The 22501-nt window shown below is 41.9% G+C and overlaps 1 protein-coding gene across 4 annotated transcripts in view; it reads right to left on the reverse strand.

Moving 5' to 3' along the window:
* NTPCR (nucleoside-triphosphatase, cancer-related) overlaps window positions 1-22501 on the reverse strand; it is a 92453-nt gene that overhangs the window by 8325 nt on the left and 61627 nt on the right. For 3 of the 4 annotated variants that reach the window (XM_075203460.1, XM_075203459.1, XM_075203458.1), the window contains one exon: window positions 19775-19984. The exons of the other annotated variant lie outside the window; for it this stretch is intronic. In XM_075203460.1, the coding sequence (XP_075059561.1) occupies window positions 19775-19984 (210 nt within the window). The remainder of the gene's footprint in view (window positions 1-19774; window positions 19985-22501) is intronic. 4 annotated transcript variants of the gene reach the window in all.

Raw genomic sequence — 22501 nt, forward strand, 5'->3', positions numbered from 1 at the left:
GACTGCCACCACTGGACTCCTTAGCGGCACCCAGAACCGCGTTCTTCTTGGTAACTGTCGCTGCTAGTGTACCCCCTCACTGGGCACCTGGGTTGGTACCCCTGATCTATACCTGTAGATCAGGGTTGCTGTGGATGGTTCCCCACTGGCCTATCACACTGGTCAGAGCTGCTGGATAGTGGGCAGAGCGGTGGTACTAAACACTGGGTCCAAACCTCATAACAGCCGGATAACGGATTAGATTTGGGTCAAATCTGCAGGTCACAGGAATTACTGCAGGGAAGTAGTCAGCAAGCAGGCTCTTTAAGAAAAATATTTTTATTAGCTCAAGTGTCCTAATTCACACTAGTGTATGGTAATAGCGATCAGAAGGTAAGATGGAATAATAATACATTTCAGTGCAAAACAGGTCTCTTTATATAGTTTTGAAGACTAGCTTAGCAGGAGGTAATCCAGCCTTCTGCCACTTTAACCAATCTAGACTGATTCATGCAGCCTGCACATGAATCAGCCCAGAGGGATTACACCTTTTATCACTGAAACTAGAGGCAGGAGGGAGTGTACTTCCCCTCCCCTGTCCTCTAGCTGCCAGGGAGAGGGGGGCTCAACCCACTCTCCTCCCCTGGTACCAGACTGTCAGTTTCGGTGAGAGATTTAAAAGATAAATCTCCAGCCACAACTTCCAGGGACCCTGTACCAAAGTCTGGCTCTTCCCGGCCGAAAACAGTACCAGGAGAGAGCAGACAGATCCCAGGGCAGCAGTCCCTACCCTGTCGCTACCTGAAGCTCTTTAAACTCCAGCAAGCGACTTGGCCTCCTGGGACCTGAAGGAGGCACTGCACTTCCTGGATCTATTTGATTCCAGGAGGCTAGTTGGTAAGTACTTCCGGCAGCCACTGAAAGCTGACTGCTGGGGGGTGAAGGAACCAGGGCTGCACCTGCTGGACCATCAGGGACAGGTAAGTGCATTTTCTTATTATGGTGCACAGTTCGTTCATTTCATACACATTTTACACTCCTGGTGCCGGGAATTAATCTCTTCAGCGCTGCACGCCAGTTAACTACCGGCGCTGCAGTGCCTACACATAGATATTTAAGTAATTCACATTTAACATACACATTTTGCTTTAAACAGTTAAATATTTTACACATAATTACACTACTGGTGCCTAGCGTCAGGAGTTAACCCTTTCACTGCTGCGCGCCAGTTACCCACTGGTGCTGCAGCGCACACAGTCAACAAACATTTATTACTTTATACATTAAAACTCTTTTCATTTGTAAGCAGATCGTTCAATCCATCATATGGTCTCTGCCATGATGAAATGTTTATATATTATTACTGAATCATAACCTATTCATATACATAATTTTGGGCAAGTAATCCCCTATAGCAGTGGTCAGGGGACAGGGGTAAATTACCCCAAATGGGGTAAAAATGAAATTCCTGGGGGTAATGCTGCCGATTCACATGCTGTCAGTAGGATTGTAGACCCCTTTAAATGTGAAATTGCTGTTGTACCAGAAGAGCCTCAAGGGTTGGTAGAGGCACTTCTTGAGCTTTGATGCAATAATGAAGCACGTATTGCATTTGAAAACAAAGCAGATCTGTCATATTTTTGGATGTCAACAGCTGCAAAGACATTCAAAATTGCACATGAGGCAGTCAAAAAGTTGCTGCCTTTTGCAACAACCTACCTTTGCAAACAAGGATTTTCCACTCTAACGGACATAAAAACAAAGCAGAGAAATCGATTTGACGCTGAAGACTGTATCCAAATTGCTCTGACATCAAAATGCCCTAATACTGATGCTCTCTTATCAAAAATGAAGTAACATCATTTCTCCAAAACCTGAAGTTTTGAAGTTAAAGCTTTCAAAGAAATTTTGAATAGATTCAATACAATTTTGAATTCCAATAATTAATAATATATGATTTCCTTCCTTTCAAAACAAGGGGGTAACGTCGGCGTATCTAAATATATTTGGGGGTAAAAGGTAAAAAAAAAGTTCCCTGACCCCTGCCCTATAGAGTGCCTATGATGATAAATCTATGCCACTTGGGCACCACCAATAGATAGGGGTTGGGGTTTGTCCTGACCCATATTACATAAATTAAAAAATAAATAAATAAATAAATAAATATATATTTTATATACCGTATATACTCGAGTATAAGTCGACCCGAATATAAGCCGAGGCACCTAATTTTACCACAAAAAACTGGGAAAACTTATTGACTCGAGTATAAGCCTAGGGTGGGAAATGAATTGCTTCTTTTAATAAACTCAGGCTCCCAAAATGTCTCCAAATGTACCAAAAAATCAGCAACCATATTAGTAAGGTGTATATATTGTGTATATATAGTGTATATAGCATTCACATGGGATAGCAGATGCCACAATTTGGAAAATATTGGAGAGGATATGTTTGTTATAAATAATTACTAAACTGCTCACCCCAGGTACTGCGCCCGTCTCCTACTAGGCTGTCTTTAGGACAGTACACACATCTTGGATCTCTTTCTCATTGACGAGGAGCTCTGGATATGTCCCCCTGTGTTTACTATCCTCTGTGCCTGGTAGGGAGGGAGGGATTTTCTTCAGCCCTTAACTTCCACTGCGGAAGATAAGAGCTGAGGGACCGGAGAACAGGCACTCACTCGAGTATAAGCCGAGGGGGGCTTTTTCAGCATAAAAAATGTGCTGAAAAAGTAGGCTTATACTCGAGTATATACAGTATATATCTATATATATATATATATATATATATATATATATATATATATATATATATAATTATTATTCATTTTTATTTATAAGGCGCCACTAGGTGTCCGTAGCGCCATACAGGGACAAACAAAGTTATAATACAAGGTGAGACAGCACAGTACAATAAACAATAAGCACAGTAACTCGTGAGCTCGAAGCACAGCTAGAGGGGCGGGGAGGGGAGAGGGGAAGGTCCTGCATACGGCTGAGCCCGAGAGGGAGGGCCCGGATGACAGGGAAACCCCCAGAGGGGAGAGGAAGGAGCGAGAGGGGAGAAGAGGGTCCTCGAGGAGGAGGGCTATGTAGCTGGAGAGCCGAGTTAAGAGTGGTGAGGACAGGAGGAGAGATGACCCTGCTCAGAGGAGCGTACAATCTAAGGGGTGGGGTAGACAGACAGAGAGACACAGGGGAGAGAGGGAGAGATAAGGATAAGGGAAGGGGAATGAAGGGGAAGAGGTAGAAGAAAAGGTAGCAAATTATGTGGGAGACTGGAAGGCTTTAAGAAAAAGGTGGGTTTTTAGAGCCCCTTTGAAACTGGACAGAATAGGGGAAGTTCTGATAGAGGGAGGGAGCTTGTTCCAGTGGAGGGGGGCAGCGCGGGCGAAGTCTTGGATATGCACATGGAAGGAGGTGATCAGGGGGGAAGAGAGGCGACGGTCATTGGCAGATCGGAGAGGGCGGGATGGAGCATGAATAGAGAGGAGGGTGGAGATGTAGGGTGCAGTGGAGTTGGCGAGGGCCTTGTATGTAAGATATATATATCACATCTTATTAGTTTCATTTCAAATCCATTGTGGTGGTGTATAGAGCCCAAAATATGAGAATTGTGTCGATGTCCCAATATTTATGGACTTGACTGTATACACACACATATATATACATATATATATATATATATATATATATATATATATATATACATATATATACACACATACATATATACATACATACACATACATATATATTCCATAGACAAAAAACCTTACGCTTTAACATGTCCGATTAAGGTTTCTTATGCTTACACACCATGTAAAATGTAAGACAACGATTGAAGCTCTTCCACTCAAACTCCAAAATGCAAAGAAATTACGACGATTAAGGCAGAAACCTTAATGAACGTGTTCCTTGTGTGATACAGACATGGTATGCCACCACATCCTGTGGTTAACTGCAGATTCAGCACTATTATGGAGTGAGATTGCTGTCACTCACAAAATGGTGGAGCTGCTAATTGTCACACGCCGGTCCCATAGCTAGGTGCCGGCGCTGTGACTTTCCCTTTAAGAACCATGATTGTGCTTGCTTCTGCTTCAGAGACATTACCTTCACACAGGTGTTCCTTGCTACCTCGATCTGGACCTCCTCCCGAATCTCATTGGTCCTGGAGCACTATTTTAACCTCCCATGATTATGGACTCATTGCCTGTTCTTCGTGTTACTCACCTTGCATTAGGATCTGGCTGCATACCTTGACCTTCTGCCTCCACCATCCTCTACTAGTACTAGTCTGGGAGAGGAGACCCCGACCTGAGGAATAGGAGCAGCGGAGACCATATTCCCTTGCGAGGATCCCTGGTGAAAACCTCCTATCCGTTAGACTCCGCACTCCTTCAGAGCCGTGACACTAATTCACTGGAATACACAGATGATGATCCCCACAGCCACCCCCCTCAGTCCTGATTTATAGATGGTAATTTATATAAGTGTGTATGCAAGTTTGGAGCTACATACTAGATCCTGGCTTGTGAATGTACCGAGATTTGGCTGAAAAGAACCCCATATTGAAGATTTGGGATTTACTAGTGGTTAACTCAAGTTTGAGCATCAGTACTCACCCTTGTTAACTGAGGATTTAGTGAACCAGCTGGTTACTTCTGCAATAAGACCTTATCCTATGGAGGACCTTTCATTTTTACCAGAGCTGTACTAATCTTGGTTCCTTAATTTTCTCTGAGCATTTATAACATCTGTGTCTACCTGTATATGCGGATTTGAGCACTCACTGCACATTTAACATACTTTGGGATTATTGTTGGCAATCCATTTGCATGACATTTTTACTTTATTAATAAATACATCTAATATGCTTTATTAGTATATTAAAATAAGCTACCTTTTATTTTACCTTCAATGTGGGTACATATTATAATTTTATGTATATAGCTTTTGCAGCTTTGTTCTAGCGCTCTCTGTGCATTCGATTTACACTACTGAGCAGTTTTTATTAGTAAATCTTGTTGGCTTTATGTATCCTTGAATTGTTGTTAAAAGTCAACTTAGGCCTTATAAGGGAATGTAATGGCAATCATTGCTCACTGAAAACCAAACTAAGCAGTGGCTTTAACACCAAATAAATGTATTTTAAAGATATTGTTATTTTGTAGTTCTACTTTTTAATGACGTTGCTCTACTGTCTCTTTCTAAAACACAGAAGCCCTAAACTATGATGAAGGCAAACTAAGAAAATGTAATGGACCGCATGTGTATATTCCATTGAACAGACAAATCTGTGAATTAGCATCTCCACATTTTGTGAGTGACAACAATCTCACTCCATGATAGTGCTGAATCTGCAGCTAACCTGTTAGGAACCCCTCCAACCGATACAACACAACCCGGAATCTACTCTGCCAGTCAGGTGTTCACTGGAGCCCCTGATGGTGGGGACAGACTGGGCCGCAGACTAGCAGAGGGTCGTGAAGTGCGTACCGGCTGGGGAGAACCCAGGCAAGAAGAGTCAGGTCCACGCAGAGGTCAAGGGCCGGCAGCAGACAACAGAATCGATGGACAGGCTGAGGTCAAAGGTCACAGGCAAATAGCAGAACGGGTAGACAGGTCAGGGATCAGGGTAACAGGAAACACGAGCGAAGTCCAATTCAAGCCAAGGGTCATACACGGGGAGTCAAAATAGAGAGATCAGGATACAGGAACAGAGATCAGCAGGTCAGCAGACTGGAGCACAGAAGCTATAACCGGCAATGAGGCAGCAGACCTCATTGCCTTAAATACAGGCATAGACCAATCAGAACTTGTATACACACCTGCAGAGTAATTGCTGGTACAGAGCAGGACCAATCAGGCTTGTCCCTGAAACACACACAGTTGCAGGCTAACGCCTGATAATCAGCCCTAACGACTGACTATTAATGCGCATGCGCCCGGCTACCAGCACCGGCAGGACGCAGCGCTAACGAACTAGCGTCCGGCCGTTGCCCTGGTGACGGCCGGACAGGAGGAAATGACGTCCTGGTCGTCAAGGTGACGGCCGGGATGCTGGGGCGCATGGGAAGCGAGCCGCGGCGGCTGTGAGTCCCGCCGCGGCTCGTGACATAACCACAGGATGTGATGGCATACCATGTCTGTATTACACAAGGAACACGTCCATTACGGTTCCTACCCTAATCGTCGTAATGCCATTGCTTTTTGGAGTGTAAGTGGGAGAGTTTCAATGGTTTTCTTACATTTTATATGGTGTGTAAGCATAAGAAACCTTAATAGGATATGTTAAAACGCAAGGTTTTTTGTCTATGGAATTTCATAGCTTTTTTAAAGTTAAAATGTTTCTGAAATCAATTTCAGAAGCGTGAAGACAAAAATTTGACAGCAGATAAGAACCAATTGGCTCATTTACTTTCCACTATTATTTTTAATCCATAATAAAAAAAAGTTTGTTTAAGTTGCTCTATTATATTAACCTCTACCATCTCTGTTGGATGCCTATCCCACCTATCCACTAGGGTTTTGGCAAACTAATTTTTCCTCAGATTTCCTCTAAACCTAGTACCCTCCATTTCTAGTGCATGTCTTTTTCTCACACATACCCCACTGTCCACCAGCACACATGCCACTGCAAGTGCAGCAGCTTTTCTCACTTCACTTTCTATGTACCAGCCTCTTTCACATGACACCCCTTTATTCTTACATGTAAACTCCCTAGGGACCACCTTTACTTTCAACTGTCACCACATTTGCACCAAAGCTTCTTTCAAATATCACACCATTCACACCAGATTTTGTCACACGTCAACCCTTATGCCTACCAACATTCTCAAACATACCATCAAATATGCCCACCAGCTTTTCTGCCATGTGCCCCATATGACCGTGAGCTTTTTTCTCACATGCAACACTGTATGCCCACAAGCTTAGTGACGTGCAGTATGTATGTCCTTGCAGTAGTAAGGTGCGGTATGTATGTCCTGGCAGTGGTGAGGGGCAGTATTTATGTCCTGGCAGTGGTGAGGGGCAGTATGTATGTCCTGGCAGTGGTGAGGGGCAGTATGTATGTCCTGACAGTAATGGGGGGCAGTATGTATGTCCTGACAGTAATGAGGGGCAGTATGTATGTCCTGACAGTAATGAGGGGCAGTATGTATGTCCTGGCAGTAGTGAAATGCAGTATGTATGTCCTGGCTGTAGTGAGGTGCAGTATGTATGTCCTGGGAGTAGGGAGGTGCGGTATGTATGTCCTGACAGTAATGAGGGGCAGTATGTATGTCCTGACAGTAATGAGGGGCAGTATGTATGTCCTGGCAGTAGTGAAATGCAGTATGTATGTCCTGGCTGTAGTGAGGTGCAGTATGTATGTCCTGACAGTAATGAGGGGCAGTATGTATGTCCTGACAGTAATGAGGGGCAGTATGTATGTCCTGGCAGTAATGAGGGGCAGTATGTATGTCCTGACACTGGTGAGGTGCAATATGTATGTTCTGGCAGTATGTATGTCCTGACAGTAGTGAAATGCGTGTCTCTATCTTCATCTCATGTAACCCCTTCTTCTACCTATTCACCTGCTTTCCTCAGTCTCTTACTCACACCCTGCCCCTGGCTATACCAGTTCCAGCTCCTATTTTCATGGTGGACACATGCTAAAATGCATATGAATTGCTGATCTAATTATATTTTATTATCTGTCATCACAATTCTGGCATTTGCAATAAAGATTACAAAAGTAAATATGTTTAAAAAAAAAAAAGTCTTGCAGCATTTGAGACCTTAAAAGGTAATCTCCATGGATCTTTTATGTTTCACTGCCTGCAGGGTATTTCTCACCAAGCAGTGATCTGTGGGAGTGATCTAAACATGGTACTCTGCCCTCTGTCTTAGGGTTGCAGCCTCTGATTGGTTAAAACACACAGATTGACAGAGAACAAGCACCAATCAAAGTAATGTAGTGTGTGCTTTTTAACCAATGAGAGGCTGCAAAAAATGATCAATGGACAACACTGAAATCATGAAGATTATTTCCCCTCTTCTAACTCATTCACTCTTGCAGTTAGCCCAGGAGTATGACATTACCCTCAGTTCTGTATCAGTGCCACTACAGGGACCAGCCAGACTCTGCCCAAGGGACAGCCTCAATGCAGCGTCCGGGAGGATAAGTCTTCAAGCTACAAATGTATCGCGCAATACTGCTCTATAAGGATTATATTATATTTATTTGGATTGTTGTGAACACTATGCCCAGTGTGTAGTGAGAACAGTTCTATATCTTACCTGTGTTCTGTCTGCACAGCGACTCTAAGCTCAGTGAAGCAGATACAGGCATGTAGCTTGCAATGAGTTATTGATGCACATCTGTGCCCTTTCCGCAGCTCTGGCAAGTTATAAAAGGTGGATAAGATTTTGTCTGCAGATACATTAGCTACTAAATCTCTCTTCTCCGTTCCTCCTTTCATCCACTTCCCCTCTCCTCTTGTCATCTGCTCCCTCTCACCTCCGCGCATCCGCTCCCCCTCTCCTCTGTGCATCCGCTCCCCCTCTCCGTGCATCCGCTCCCCTCTCCTCTGCGCATCCACTCCTCCGTGCATCCGCTCCCCCTCTCCTCCGCGCATCCGCTCCCCTCCGCGCATCCGCTCCCCTCCGCGCATCCCCTCTCCTCCGCGCATCCGCTCCCCCTCTCCTCCGCGCATCCGCTCCCCCTCTCCTCCGCGCATCCGCTCCCCCTCTCCTCCGCGCATCCGCTCCCCCTCCGCGCATCCGCTTCCCCTCTCCTCCGCTTCCCCTCTCCTCTGCGCATCCGCTTCCCCTCTCCTCTGCGCATCCGCTTCCCCTCTTCTCAAAACATTGTGTGCTGAACCAAATACAGATTCAGAGGCAGACAGGAGGGAGGTGTGTGGGCTGCTATAAGGAGAGCTGTTATGTTACTTGCTCTTATTCACTAGATACCTCGTTGGCTTTGGGCACAGAACACAGACAATAGGTAGGTTATCACTGCAGGTCACTTTTAAATCTCATATCCCCAGCTCAGTGCAGAGATTAACTGACGTCACTGAGAGGCGATAAGTTTAAACAAGCCGCCTCGGACACCGCAAGGACCCATTAAACTTTAAAAGAAGAACTGTGCCAGGGCTAAAATTTCTAGTGTGTGTCCTCCGCAGCCCCAAAACTCCAGCCATCTTCCCAGTATCCTGCAAATACGGACAATTTCTTCTTACAGAAGGAAATTCTTTTTTATATATACTCTGGATGGGACAAAGCGGCTTATCAACACAATAGAAGTGGACACACATTTATGTGTTGATTTACATGCAATTTGTACTCCTTATTCGTGTAAGTGTACACCCGAAAGGGGATAAGAAGTGGGCCTCGTGGTGTTTAAGTATGATACCAACTATCGCACTAGTTATAGTGGTTCCTTCTTTATATTAAGTACAGCTGTTTATATGGGTTACACTATGTTATCCTTTTTTCTTTCTTATACATCGTTCTATGATGGAAATGCCAACTAATTGAAAAAAGGAAAATTAATATCTGTTGAGCCGACAACTCAGATTGGACTCATTTGAAGTTTGTTTTCATATGATTATGACCTATAGCGCCAGTTGGTCTTTTCTTATTGTTTGTACAATAGTCTCAAGAGTTTAAAGGAAATGGTGTGCAAAAGAAAGAACATCCAGTGAGCGGCATAGAGGGATCATTTCACATCAGATCACCCCAAAAATTAAATGTCCACCACCCATCTCAGATTTGTTTGAAAAAATTTTAGTTAAGAGAGGATGTCAAAAACAACTATTTCTGCTAAATATCTCAACTGTCTGTGATTCCTTAATAAACACCCGTGATACTTCAAATAAGCTGGTTAAAGAAGCTGCGATTAGTAAATTATTTAATAAATTGAAAAATCAATATTTAATCAACTAATTGTCAGACAGTTGAGATATTTGGCAGAAATAGTTGTTTTGACATCCTCTCTTAAATAAAAAAATTTCGAACAAATCTGAGATGGTTGAACTGACATGGAATGACCCAGAGGTGAGAGTTGAATGGCCAGTCTTGTTTCAAGTTGACAGGAATGTAACAGTAACTCAAAAAACATGCATTACAATAGTGGTATGCAGAAGAGAATCTCTAAATGCACAGCTCTTGTAATGGATGGGCTACAGCAAGAGAAGACCACACCGGGTTCCACTCCTGTCAGCTAAGATACTACAGTGGGTACAGGCTCACCAAAACTGGGCAGTGGAAGATTGGAAAAATGTTACTTGGTTCAACAACTCTCAAATTCTGCTGCGACATACAGACGGTAGGGTCAGAATTTTGTACAATAAAAACAAAAAAAACAAAACAAAACATGAATCCATGGATATCTGTGCCCCATAGCTAAATTGTGATGAGATCCTCTACTCATAATCAAAGCCATTCCCACCATTATGTGTGCTCTATCCCCGGTGAATGTTAATTATTTTCAAAATCACATGATTGTTATGAAGCCATCTAAAATCTGTAATTTAAGGCACATCTTTTCTTGTACCTCTGCTGATGGTCAAAATAGCAGTTGCATGGACTGCTATGGCTATAGTTTCGCCCTTGTGTATGGCAAATTGTGAATATGCTTTTATCGAAAATGGAAATCGTGTTAACATTGTGTTTTGTTGCATGATTTTATGTTTGTCAATAACTGAACATGACATAGTTCTGAGTATAATGAGGCAACACATTAAATGATTCATTAAGGAAAGTAAATCCTGCTATGCGTCGCATTTTGCGTAAAATTGCTCTGCACAAACTCAGAAACGAACTATATGCCAGTGAATGCAAGTGCATGCAGTTCATCTTCGAACACAAATGGCAGAACGGGCGTATGCACGTAGTCAATGTATAGAAAGGGCATACCACGTTTGAGCATATCTGATTCAAGCTCTGGGCATCTTTCAGGAACGTAATTTTTACCCGTATCACTTGCACCAGCTATAGGGCATATGTAAGTGCCGATTGACAGTGATGACGGTCACGTATGCATGCCAGAACATATTTTTGCAATTAACGGCAACTGTAAAAATGCATTTTATCTACGGTAGGCAATTGGAACATCCTGATATAAGTATTTCATGAAAAAAAATGTGATGAGCAGCACGGTGGCTTAGTGGTTAGCACTTCCTCCTCACAGCACTAGGGTCATGAGTTTGATACCAAACCATGGCCTTTTCTTTGTGGAGTTTGTATGTTCTCCCAGTGTTTGTGCGGGTTTCCTCCACACTCCCAAAAACATGCTACAAGGTTAATTGGTTGCTATCAAAATGACACTACTTTCTCTCTCTGTCTGTGTGTGCGTGTGTATATTAGGGAGTTTAGACTGTAAGCTCCAATGGGGCGGCAACTGATGTGAGTGAGTTCTCTGTACAGCGTAGTGGCGCTATATAAACAGCTGCTGATCTATTTTTTATTAATGATTATATTATTAACAGGTGGATAACTATAATACATTTTTATTCTGTGCGTTCTGATGGGACTTAATATATACATATGCATTGTGTGCAACCTGCAGTGTGTTATGTCTGTCTGCATATGGCAAGTGCAGTATAGTCAGACCATACTTATACTCGTATTGCACTGGAAAAGTTTCTTCAGATCCGCTTTTTCTTGAATACAGGTGTACCTGTGTGCAGTTTCCGTCCATTTATTTTTAAAACAAAAATGGAAATTGCGTTCAGTTTGCTTTGTTTGAAGAATTAGGCCCTGTATGTCTAGCCCTCCTCTAAGGAGTTTAAAAAAGTAACAATTTCCCCCTCCGTTACGTTAAGCAGAGTATGATGTGCTATGTTAGTGCTACCTAACGTCTTCAGGATGGGTAGAACAACCTAGTGGAGGGTCAGAAATACAATATGAAGTGTTCCTTCATAATACTGAGAACTATATCATGTACAATTGTAGACAAATGCATAATACAACAAAACAACCACTGGAATAATTTTCATATTACATATAAACACATGACAATTTGACTAGGACAAATATTGAAAATACATCTGTGATTTATAGACAAATAAATCTCATGCCTTAGTTTATTATCTTTTTTCTTTGTGCCTGCCTCCCTTCCTTATTGCTCTTTTTTTGTCAGTGCTTCATATTTTGCTTTTCTTTAAAAGCACTGCACCTTGAGTAAAGAGATTCTGATCTTCATGACTACAGGTGCTTTTTTATGGTCCAGCTAATATAGATATTCAACTAAATGAAATCCAATTATATCACTGTGGTTTCAACCATCAAGCCAAGAATCATTATAATGTAGGGATGTGCACCGGCCACTTTTGGCGTCTCGTGTTTTGGATTCGGATTTGCTTGAGGTTTTGGGTTCAGATTTGTTTCGCAAAACACATGACGAAAGGTTTTGGTTCGGATTTAAGGTTTTGGATTCGGATTTATTTTGAAAAAACCATAAAAAGTGTTAAAATCAAGTTTTTGGGGTTTATTTTCACTCCTGCGCTATTATTAACCTCAATAACATTCAATAACAATCATTTCCACTAATTCCCAGTCTATTCTGAACACCTCACACCTCACAATATTGTTTTTAGTCCAAAACGTTTCACCGAGGTAGCTTTCTGGACTGCATAGTGCAGTGGTCCCGGTACACAATTTGGTACCGGGGCCACAATACCTCCTCCAACTTTCAAGTGTAGTGTTTATAATTTATAAAAACTACAGTAGTTCTAGCACGTCAATACCTCTTGTTTTAGACGACCATGGTACAAAGCATTCATCATTGAGATCCCATCAAGTATGTGAAAGACAGACAGGGTCGAAGTGTTATTTGTTGACTTTGTTAACCAAAAAACTGTCCCTGTTGCAAATATTCGTGCAATAAAGAGTGACTTTTTCATTTAAAGGCTCAAGCTTTCAAGTGTAGTGTTTATAAGTTATAAACACTACAGTAGTTCTCGCACGTCAATACCTCTTGTTTTTGATTATGACAGGGCATTTTACTTTTGGTTTAATTTGTTGAATTTGTTTTGATTTTGTTTTACTTTGTGCTCATGGCAAATGACTGTTGAATGGTCACATAATGGCAAAAAAAGAGTTGCAAGATGGAATTGTCCTTAGGCCCTCCCACCCACCCTTATGTTGTTGAAATAGGACATGCACACTTTAACAAACCAATCATTTCAGCGACAGGGCCTACCAAACAACTGTGGCTGAAATGATTGGTTTGTTTGGGCCCCCACACCAAAAAAGCTATTCATCTCTCCCTGTACAAACTAAACAGGCTTTACTGAGACAAGATGTCGTCCTCATCCTCAACCTCTGATTCCTCTCCCCCACAGTGTGTACTTCCTCCTCCTCACACATTATCAATTCGTCCCCGCTGAACTCCACAACCACAGGTCCCTCTGTACTATCTGGAGGGCAGTGCTGTACTTGATTGAGGAATTGAGAATTCATTTTTATGAACATCATTTTTTCAACGTTCTGAGGAAGCAACCTCCTTCGCCGCTCACTGACCAGGTTCCCCGCTGCACTAAAAACTCTTTCCGAGTACACACTGGAGGGGGGACAACTCAGGTAAAATAGAGCCAGTTTGTACAGGGGCTTCCAAACTGGCTTTTTTTCCTGCCAGTAACAATATGGACTGTCTGACATGTCTATTTGGATGGTGTCAGCAAAATAATCCTCCACCATTTTTTCTATTGTGACAGCATCCAATGCAGCAACAGTAGACATGTCCGCAATGGTTGGCAGGTCCTTCAGTCCGGACCAGATGTTCTCAGCATCCCCGCCAGTGGCTCTTTTAGGAAAACTGAGCTTTTTCCTCGCAGCCACAGATGTGGAAGAAAATGAGGGTGGAGCTGTTGGCATGTCACGGTCCTCTTCAGAGGACAATCTCCTGACCAGCAGGTCTTTGCACCGCTGCAGACTTGTGTCCACCGGAAACAGAGACAAAACATACGCTTTAAACCGAGGAGCGAGCACGGTGGCCAGAATGTATTCCTCTGAATTTAAAAGAGTGACCACCGTCGGATCCTGGCAAAGCGTACGAAGGGCTTCATCCACAAGAGCTACATGCTTGGTGGAATTGCAATGGTTTACCAGCTCCTCCCTCACTTTCTCCAGCTGCTTCTGCAACAGCCTGATCAGGGGAATCACCTGACTCAAGCTGGCAGTGTCGGAACTGACTTCTCGTGTGGCAAGTTAAAACGGCTGGAGAACCTTGCACAACACGGAAATCAGTCTCCACTGCGCTTGACTCAGGCGCATCCCCACTCCTTTGCCTATGTCGTAGGTGGCGGTGTAGGCCTGAATGACCTTTTGCTGCTCCTCCATCCTCTGCAGCATATAGAGGGTGGAGTTCCAGCGCGTCACAACCTCTTGTTTGAGGTGATGGCAGGGCAGGTTCAGGCTTTTTTGATGTGCCTCGAGCCTGCGGTAGGCACTGGCAGAATGCCGAAAGTGTCCAGCAATTTTGCAGGCCACCGCAAGCATCTCCTGCACACCCCTGTCACTCTTGAGGTTATGCTGCACCACCAAATTAACGGTGTGGGCAAAACATGGAACGTGCTGGAAATTGCCCATAAGCAATGCCCGCACAATGTTATTGCCGTTGTCTGACACCACAAATCCCCAGGACAGTCTAAGTGGGGTAAGCCACTGCGAAATAATTTCCCTCATTTTTTCTAATAGGTTGTCAGCGTTGTGCCTCTTATTAAAGCCTGTAATACACAATGTTGCCTGCCTTGGCACGAGCAGATGTTGTGTAGATGCTGCTACTGATGCAGCTGCTGCTGTTTCTGCGGAAGGGGATGCATCTACCCAGTGGGCTGTCACAGTCATATAGACCTTCGTTTGCCCAGAACCACTTGTCCACATGTCCGTGGTTAAGTGGACAGTGGGTACAACCGCATTTTTAAGAGCACTGAGGACACTTGCTCATACTTCTCTGTACATCTTTGGTATCGCCTGCCTAGTGAAGTGGAATCTCGACGGGATTCGGTACCGGGGACAATACCTCCATCAACCCTCTAAATCCCACTCCACTGATGGCGGACACCGGGCGCACGTCTAACACCAACATAGCAGTTACAGCCGCAGTTATACGTATATCGTATTTTGTGGTCATGGCAAACGACTGTTGGACGGTCAATTGTTTTGTGTAAGACGTAGCGGTCTTACGACTTCCCCTCTGGAAAGATGACCGACTAACAGCAGCAACAGCAGCAGTGGCAGTAGTAGGCGTACCGCTGCAGGATTCCTTGGATGAATCCGGTATAGAAGAGGACTCAGTCTGGCTGGTGACATGGCCTGCAGTACTAAATCTGATGGAGATCACGGAGGAAGTTGACGAGGAGGGTGTTGGTGGTGTGTATCCAACAGGACCAAGTGATTTAGGTGTCCCTCTACTGATGACGGTCCTAGGCCCAGTTCCTGAACTAACCACTGAACTATGAAGGTTATTCAGGTGACGTATAAGGGAGGATGTCCCTAGGTGGGCAAGATCCTTACCCCTGCTTATTTGAGCTTTACATAAGCTACATATGGCCATACAGTGGTTGTCCGGATTTGGATAAAAATAACTCCAGACCGAAGAGGTGCATTTTTAGGTCTTCTGACCAGGCATGATGATGGGCTTTTTCATCCCATGGACATCAGCTGTTTTCCCCCCTGGTGCCTCATTTACAATAACCACATCACCATCCTCATCATCAAGTTCCTCCACAGCGCCAGCTACATCAATAGCCTCCTCCCGGTGTACAACATTGACACCTTGATTATCCAAATCTGGATCCACACTGTGGGTGATTCTTCCAACATATGCAGAGGGTGTGCTGCAAATGCTGGATGGAGTCACCTCTTCCCGTACAGTGATGGGAAGGTCAGGCTTCGCAACCACCAACACCCTTGGACTCGCCTTGGGGATTTGTGATGTCATCTGTTTAGAAGGCAGAGTTCTTTGAGGTTTTGTTGTTCTTGCTGACAGCATAACTCTCTTTTTTGGAGGGGGGGGGAGGAGGAGGGCTTAGATCCTTGGGTGAAGCTGGACCACTAGTCATGAACACGGGCCAGGGCTTAAGCCGTTCCTTGCCACTACGTGTCGTAAATGGCATATTTCCAACTTTACGTTTCTCCTCAGATGATTTTAAGTTTCTATTTTTGCTACTTTTTGAGAACTTGGGCTTTTTGGATTTTACATGGCCTGTACTAGGAGACGATGTTGATGGCATTTCATCGTCTATGTCATGACTAGTGGCAGCAGCTTCAGCATTAGGAGGAAGTGGGTCTTGATCTTTCCCTACTTTATCCTCCAAGTTTTTGGTCTCCATTATATGTAGCACAGGAGAGCGTACCCCTAAGCCACACACACTCGGCAAAGCCTTTAAAAATTATATATGCGGCACAGGAGAGTACTACTGGACTTATACTGCTGAATCAGTGAACTTTGTAATATAGCAGTACCAATGGACTTATACTGCTGAATCAGTGAACTTTGTAATATAGCAGTACCAATGGACTTATACTGCAGGATTGTTTTTGGATATTTTTTTTTAAATTATTTTTTTTATAATAATTTTTTTTTTAGAACTTTTTTTTTCAATTTTTTATAACTTGGGAATAATGGGGAAATAACAATGCCCTTAGAAGGACAGAGCACAGGACACAGCATCACTGGACCGAACAGGACACAGCACAGGACCCAGCAGCACCACTGAACTCAGAAGGACAGAGCACAGGACCCAGCAGCACCACTAAACTCAAAAGGACAGAGCACAGGACACAGCACCACTGGACTGAGCAGAACACAGCACAGCACAGAACTGAACAGCACAGCACAGCACGAGATATAGCAGGACAGAGAACAACCTAACACAACCTCCCTCTACCCTAAACAATGCCCGAGTGAAGATGGTGGCGGCTAGCGGCGAATTTATAGAATACAAGTATCGCGAGATCCGACAGCGGGATTATCACTCAGAGCCTCGCGTTTCAGTTTTGCAATTGGCGGGAATACCCGGATCTGTCTCGGATCGGCAACGTTCGGGTGGGCTCGGATTTAAGATATCCGAGCCCGCTCATCTCTATTATAATGTGCATCCTCAGTGGCTTCTCAATGAAACTGGCTGCTTGCGCAAACAGCAGTTACAATACTGAAACTGTCACCAATGTGAAGCTGCTCAATGACAAACAAGTGACATTAATACTGAGAAACATACATACAAAACAAGAAAAGTGGTACCGTGCAGTCACCCATACATTCAGGATAACATCAAAGTATATATATAATATGTAGAAGAGAAAAAATACTGCCATACATACAATAAATACCCATAATTAGCATAATTTGTTTTATAATGAAAAACAATAAAAATGTATGCTGTACTATAATAATAAATAGCAATGATACAAAAAAGTATTGCCACATAACTTGAAGATCCATTTTGTATTGTGGAAATTAGTTTTTGGACTTGATTTGGATGTTTCAGGGTATCTAATATATATACAAGCCTAGCGGCGTGTGTTAGTGTGTGTGTGTGTGTGTGTGTGTGTGTGTAAAAAACTATTTTCTCATCCAATTGACCTGAAATTTGGTATACTGACATTATTTGACAAAAAAAATATAATAGTGAAGTCAGTTAACTTCCATCATTCCCCCTTCCCCCCGTGGGAGGGGTAGTAAAGGCTAAATTTACCAGTTGAGGGCTCAAACTCCTGAATGTGTGGGTATTTATTTACCAGAGCCTGTGTTTGGTCATGGACAATTGTATGTCGCATTTTCACGAGTACGGAGAAGCAGTGATGTGAAAGTGCAGGTTATGAATACTGCCCTTCAAGGAAGGCTGATTGAGCACAGCGATAAGGTGTTTAGCAGAAAAGTTGTGTATCAAGAGGTTTTAGAACAGTAAGACGATGGAGATTAAGGATGTGGCGATGAAGATGAAGGATTATGTAATGGAGAAGAATGATGAGGTGGTGACATGTGGACAAAACCACGTTAAAAAAGGGCGCTTACGCCGGGAAGTAACGTTCTTCCCCTGAGGAGGCCTGGCCTAGCCCCAAATGCATGACAAGAACCTTTTTAACACCTTAAGTAGCTTGATTTGACTAGAATGCATGAGTATCATGCATGGGTTAACTTGTGTACTATATTTGAAGATAGTTGTTCTCTTTTGAGGTACTGTGTTCAATCCCACCCACCCACTCACTCTGAAAAGTTTCCCCACTTTGTACCTTTGCTTTCCCAACAGTGTCAATCGCATCCAAAATATAGCCACACCAACTATTTAACATATCCTCCTAAAAATTCTCTTTTGTGCATCTAATTGCCAGTTTGTCTTCCAAGACTAATCACTATCAATATTTTTGCTCACATTTCAAAAACAAGAGGCCACATTGACCTTCATTCTGTCTTGACGTATATCCTGAAATCTACCGCTAGGATTGTCTACTTCTACCACTAATCACTCCAAGACATCAAATAATCACCTATATCTTACTAAAATGGTAAATGTTGATAAACCACCAATAATAATAAAATGAAAATGCTCATTATAGACACAGGTCTATAAAAAACAGTTTTTTGCATAAGATATTATCAGCGCTATATTGATTTGCTTCCTAATATGTACACACTAGAAGGTGGTTCTCCCTCTTATAATCAACATATGCATATTCAGCAGGGGTGGCTTGTGACTCTCACCTTTGCCTTTTATTGACATTTGACAAGGCATTGATGCAGGTTTAGTAATGAAGAGTGTTTATTCTAGTGGCCGATGGTGTGTTCTCTTTGCTCCTTGCTGAGCTTGTTCATCTAGTTAGTAGGGGATGTGAAGGAAGTTTACCGGAGAAGCTACCTATTATTAAAAGCATGTGCACCACACAGAACATATCATTGTCTGGATCATATGTACAGCTGATGAGGCAACTGTGATCGTCCTGCGTTTGGGATCAATGACCGATCTACTAAGGACAACTTCTCAGAATGAACTTTGTGGCTGCTGCAACTTAAACGGGAACTGGAGTCTAAATAAACTTCAAAGTAGAGATTTTAAATCGGAACTCTGGAATTTGGACTTGGATACGTTTGTTTGTTGACTTCCGAGACCCCAGGATGATTTCCCAGTGGAAGAAGGACAATATTTGTGATCTTTTCTGAAAGGCGCATATTTATTGGATACATTGTAAGCATATGTCCTTTGGGGGAAAGGTGGAACCGAAGATATACAAATTTCACTTTTTCCGGGTGTAACCTTCATTCATTGGCACTTGGTGTATATAGGGATTTTCTATATTCTATTTTTATTTTATTTGAAAGAATATATTACACCATGTTTGATTCTCTTTGAGTTTTAGTGAGAATTACATTTTACCATCGATGGTTATTAAGGAAAAGAAAATTGCCTCTTACCCTGACGTGTTCTAATATTGGCGCCTTATGTATGTACACCATTTATATATAGACACAGGTCTGTCCTGGGAAGTAACCAGTGACACATTACCTGGTATATTAGAAACAGTGTGTCTGAGTCATTAAGGACCGTATCTGCAGGTAGTAGTGAAACCCCACGCATATAGGCTCAGCACACACCCATAGTCAGCAAGAAACGGATTTCAAGATAAGTTCCTTGTTAACTATGGGTGTATTTTGACTCTGCTTTACTACACAGGACATTGCAAGATATGTACCTGTCAGCTCCTGCAGCAGTGTCAACAATGTATATATTATAACAGGTGATAAGTGACAATAAAGTTTTACATACACATTGCCATATATGTAGATTATTGTAACTTACATGAAACACTTTAACATCATGTCGCTGTCTTATTTTGTCAACAAGAGGGAGCGGTTTCCCCTTGGGTACTGGAATTGTTCCGAGCACTACAGAACTAGTGCAATCCAAGATTTTAGGTACAACATAAGTAAATGACTGACTTAATAGCTCCATTTTTCCAATCTCATCTATAACACACACAGATTTGTTTACACTGTCTTCAGTTGTCTCCTGTTGAAAAAAAGTTGATAATGTTAATAGTTTATAGTTAACTATAAACAGAAAAACAAATTGCTAGTTATCGTGTTGATACTTAGATTAATGACAATATATGAATATACAGTATTCAGACTGCATTTTAAATGGATCGACTGTTATTGATTAATTATATATAACAAACGAGAAATCTAGTTTGTAAATTGAATCCTTAAGCTATCGTAATCAAAGTTTTCTTTGTGTCTATGGCACCATGTTTGTTGTGTTCATAGGCTACTAAGCAGTCTGTAAAGTGTCAGAATGTACAGGTATCCTGTTTACAATAGACATTAATGATCTCTACTTTCACAGCTGTTGGGTGGGTGTATGCCCAACCAGAGGTCTGATTTAATACTTAAGACCATTTCATTCACACTTGATCCAACTGGACGGATCCAGTAATGGTTAAACTAGCAAGTTTATAATCAATGCAAGGTTAAAAAAAATGTCTGTCCAATAAAGTGGATTGCAAAAGAATATTATTTATATTTGCAAAATGAAAGCTCTTGGGTTAACTTTAATATTTTAGTGAGTGATATATAAGTAACCCCTTACTTAACCTCCTAAACCCAAATGAATGGGTCCGGTAGGTATCAAAAAGGCGGACATCAGATCACAGTGTGAGTGAAGGGAAAACTTATGAAACCCTTGCTCAATAATTAAATTTAACACAACTTAATCTAGCACATTTGATATGTTGAATGTAAACAAAAAAAAAAAAGAGAGAGAGTTATATACAGATATGTTTTTAGATATTTTAACTTTTTTGCTTGTTATTCATATTGAATTTTATTTAGGCATGTTTGTAAACACATTTTATAGAATGTTTTTCTATAAATACATATGTGAAACTGTGGCTGAATCACTTATAAATACCTTATTGCATAAATTTATTTTATTTAGTGACGCAGTGCGCCAATGTATACCATTGTAAATGTACAGATTTTTGTATTGGAAATGTATTGTTTTCTGAGACAGCATGTCCCATATTAATGAAGTCCTTTCAACTGAGTGATCACATCTTTAAGCCTAATGCACAGGAGGGGGTTATTACCTTTTATCCTGTCTTGTTAAAAAGATAGATGAACTACATGAATAACGCAACTAGCCAGTCAATGTTAAGTTTGTTAAATCCAAGATTAGAAAATATATTACATCCTGATGCTAAATATCTGATGTAATATCTCAGACTTTTGGGAGTCAATTAGGAAGGGGGCTGGGTTACCCCCTGCCAACATGTGTGCTAGAAACAGTATATAAGAGCTGTATCTTGTATTTTAACTGTATTATTCTATCTGTTCTTCAGGATGATCAAAAAAAAGTTTAGACGTGGAGACATTCTATAGGTCTGCGCAAATGTTTTTTAATTCAATATTAAAACATATCAAAGTTTATTTCTATTTATTAAAACATTTTCAAAATGTATATTCTTTGCAAATATCTAATATATAAATACTTAGTGGCGTCTGTCTGTGGAAAAAAAAAAAAGTTGCAGCGCCACCTGCTGGGCGGAGTTATACACTGACCTACTAAATTCTTAGTGTGTGTGGGAAAAAAAATTCAAAAAGGGCTGAAATTTGGTAGGGCTCAAACTCATTTTCGTGAGGTAATTTTACCTCATGAACACACATGTGTAGAGGCGTGTGTTAGTGTGTGTGTGGAAAAAACTATTTTCTCAGAAAGGGCTCATCCAATTGACTTGAAATTTGGTATACTGACATTATTTGACAAAAAAATTAGAATAGTCAAGTCAGTTAACTTCCATCATCCCCCCTTCCCCCCGTGGGAGGGGTAGTAAAGGCTAAATTTACGAGTTGAGGGGTCAAACTCATTTTCGTGAGGTAATTTTACCTTATGAACACACATTAAAAAGGCCGCTTGCGTCGGGAAGCAACGCTCTTCCCCTGAGGAGGCCTGGGCTAGGCCCAAATGCATGACAAGAACCTTTTTAAGACCTTAAGTAGCTTGATTTGACTAGAATGCATGAGTATCATGCACGGGTTAACTTGTTATTAAAATAATAGCTAATTCAAGAGTGAAAAACTATAGAAATAGGGAGTTTAAAAAAGGTTGCAATAACAACCTTAGCGTTCTGAACTATTTGGAATCAGCATCTGTTATAATGCCAGGAATCTGTATTTATTTTGATAATTATTATGTTGCTGTTATGCTGTAACTAATCACTTAACACAATAAACAACAGCTGTCATCATTACATGACGAAAATCAATGTCTCCATAAATGATATATTCCCTGATTCCCTGTATAGGTAGTTGTCAACATTAATAATATCTTTACCACTATAATGGATATGTAGCTGTAACAATCCTGACCAGGTTTTGTAACTTTCCCTGTCTGCTCTGTTTTCCTGTGGATCACATGACTCGCGCTCAGGGTGGGTCACTCTACCTGCTCTATTTAAACTCAGCACTGACACCTGCTCACTGTCAGTGCAACTTGTTGCTAGCCTGATTCCTTGGACTCTTGTGTATT

The sequence above is a fragment of the Mixophyes fleayi genome, chromosome 3 (assembly GCF_038048845.1).
Source record: "Mixophyes fleayi isolate aMixFle1 chromosome 3, aMixFle1.hap1, whole genome shotgun sequence".
Lineage (NCBI taxonomy): Eukaryota > Metazoa > Chordata > Amphibia > Anura > Limnodynastidae > Mixophyes > Mixophyes fleayi.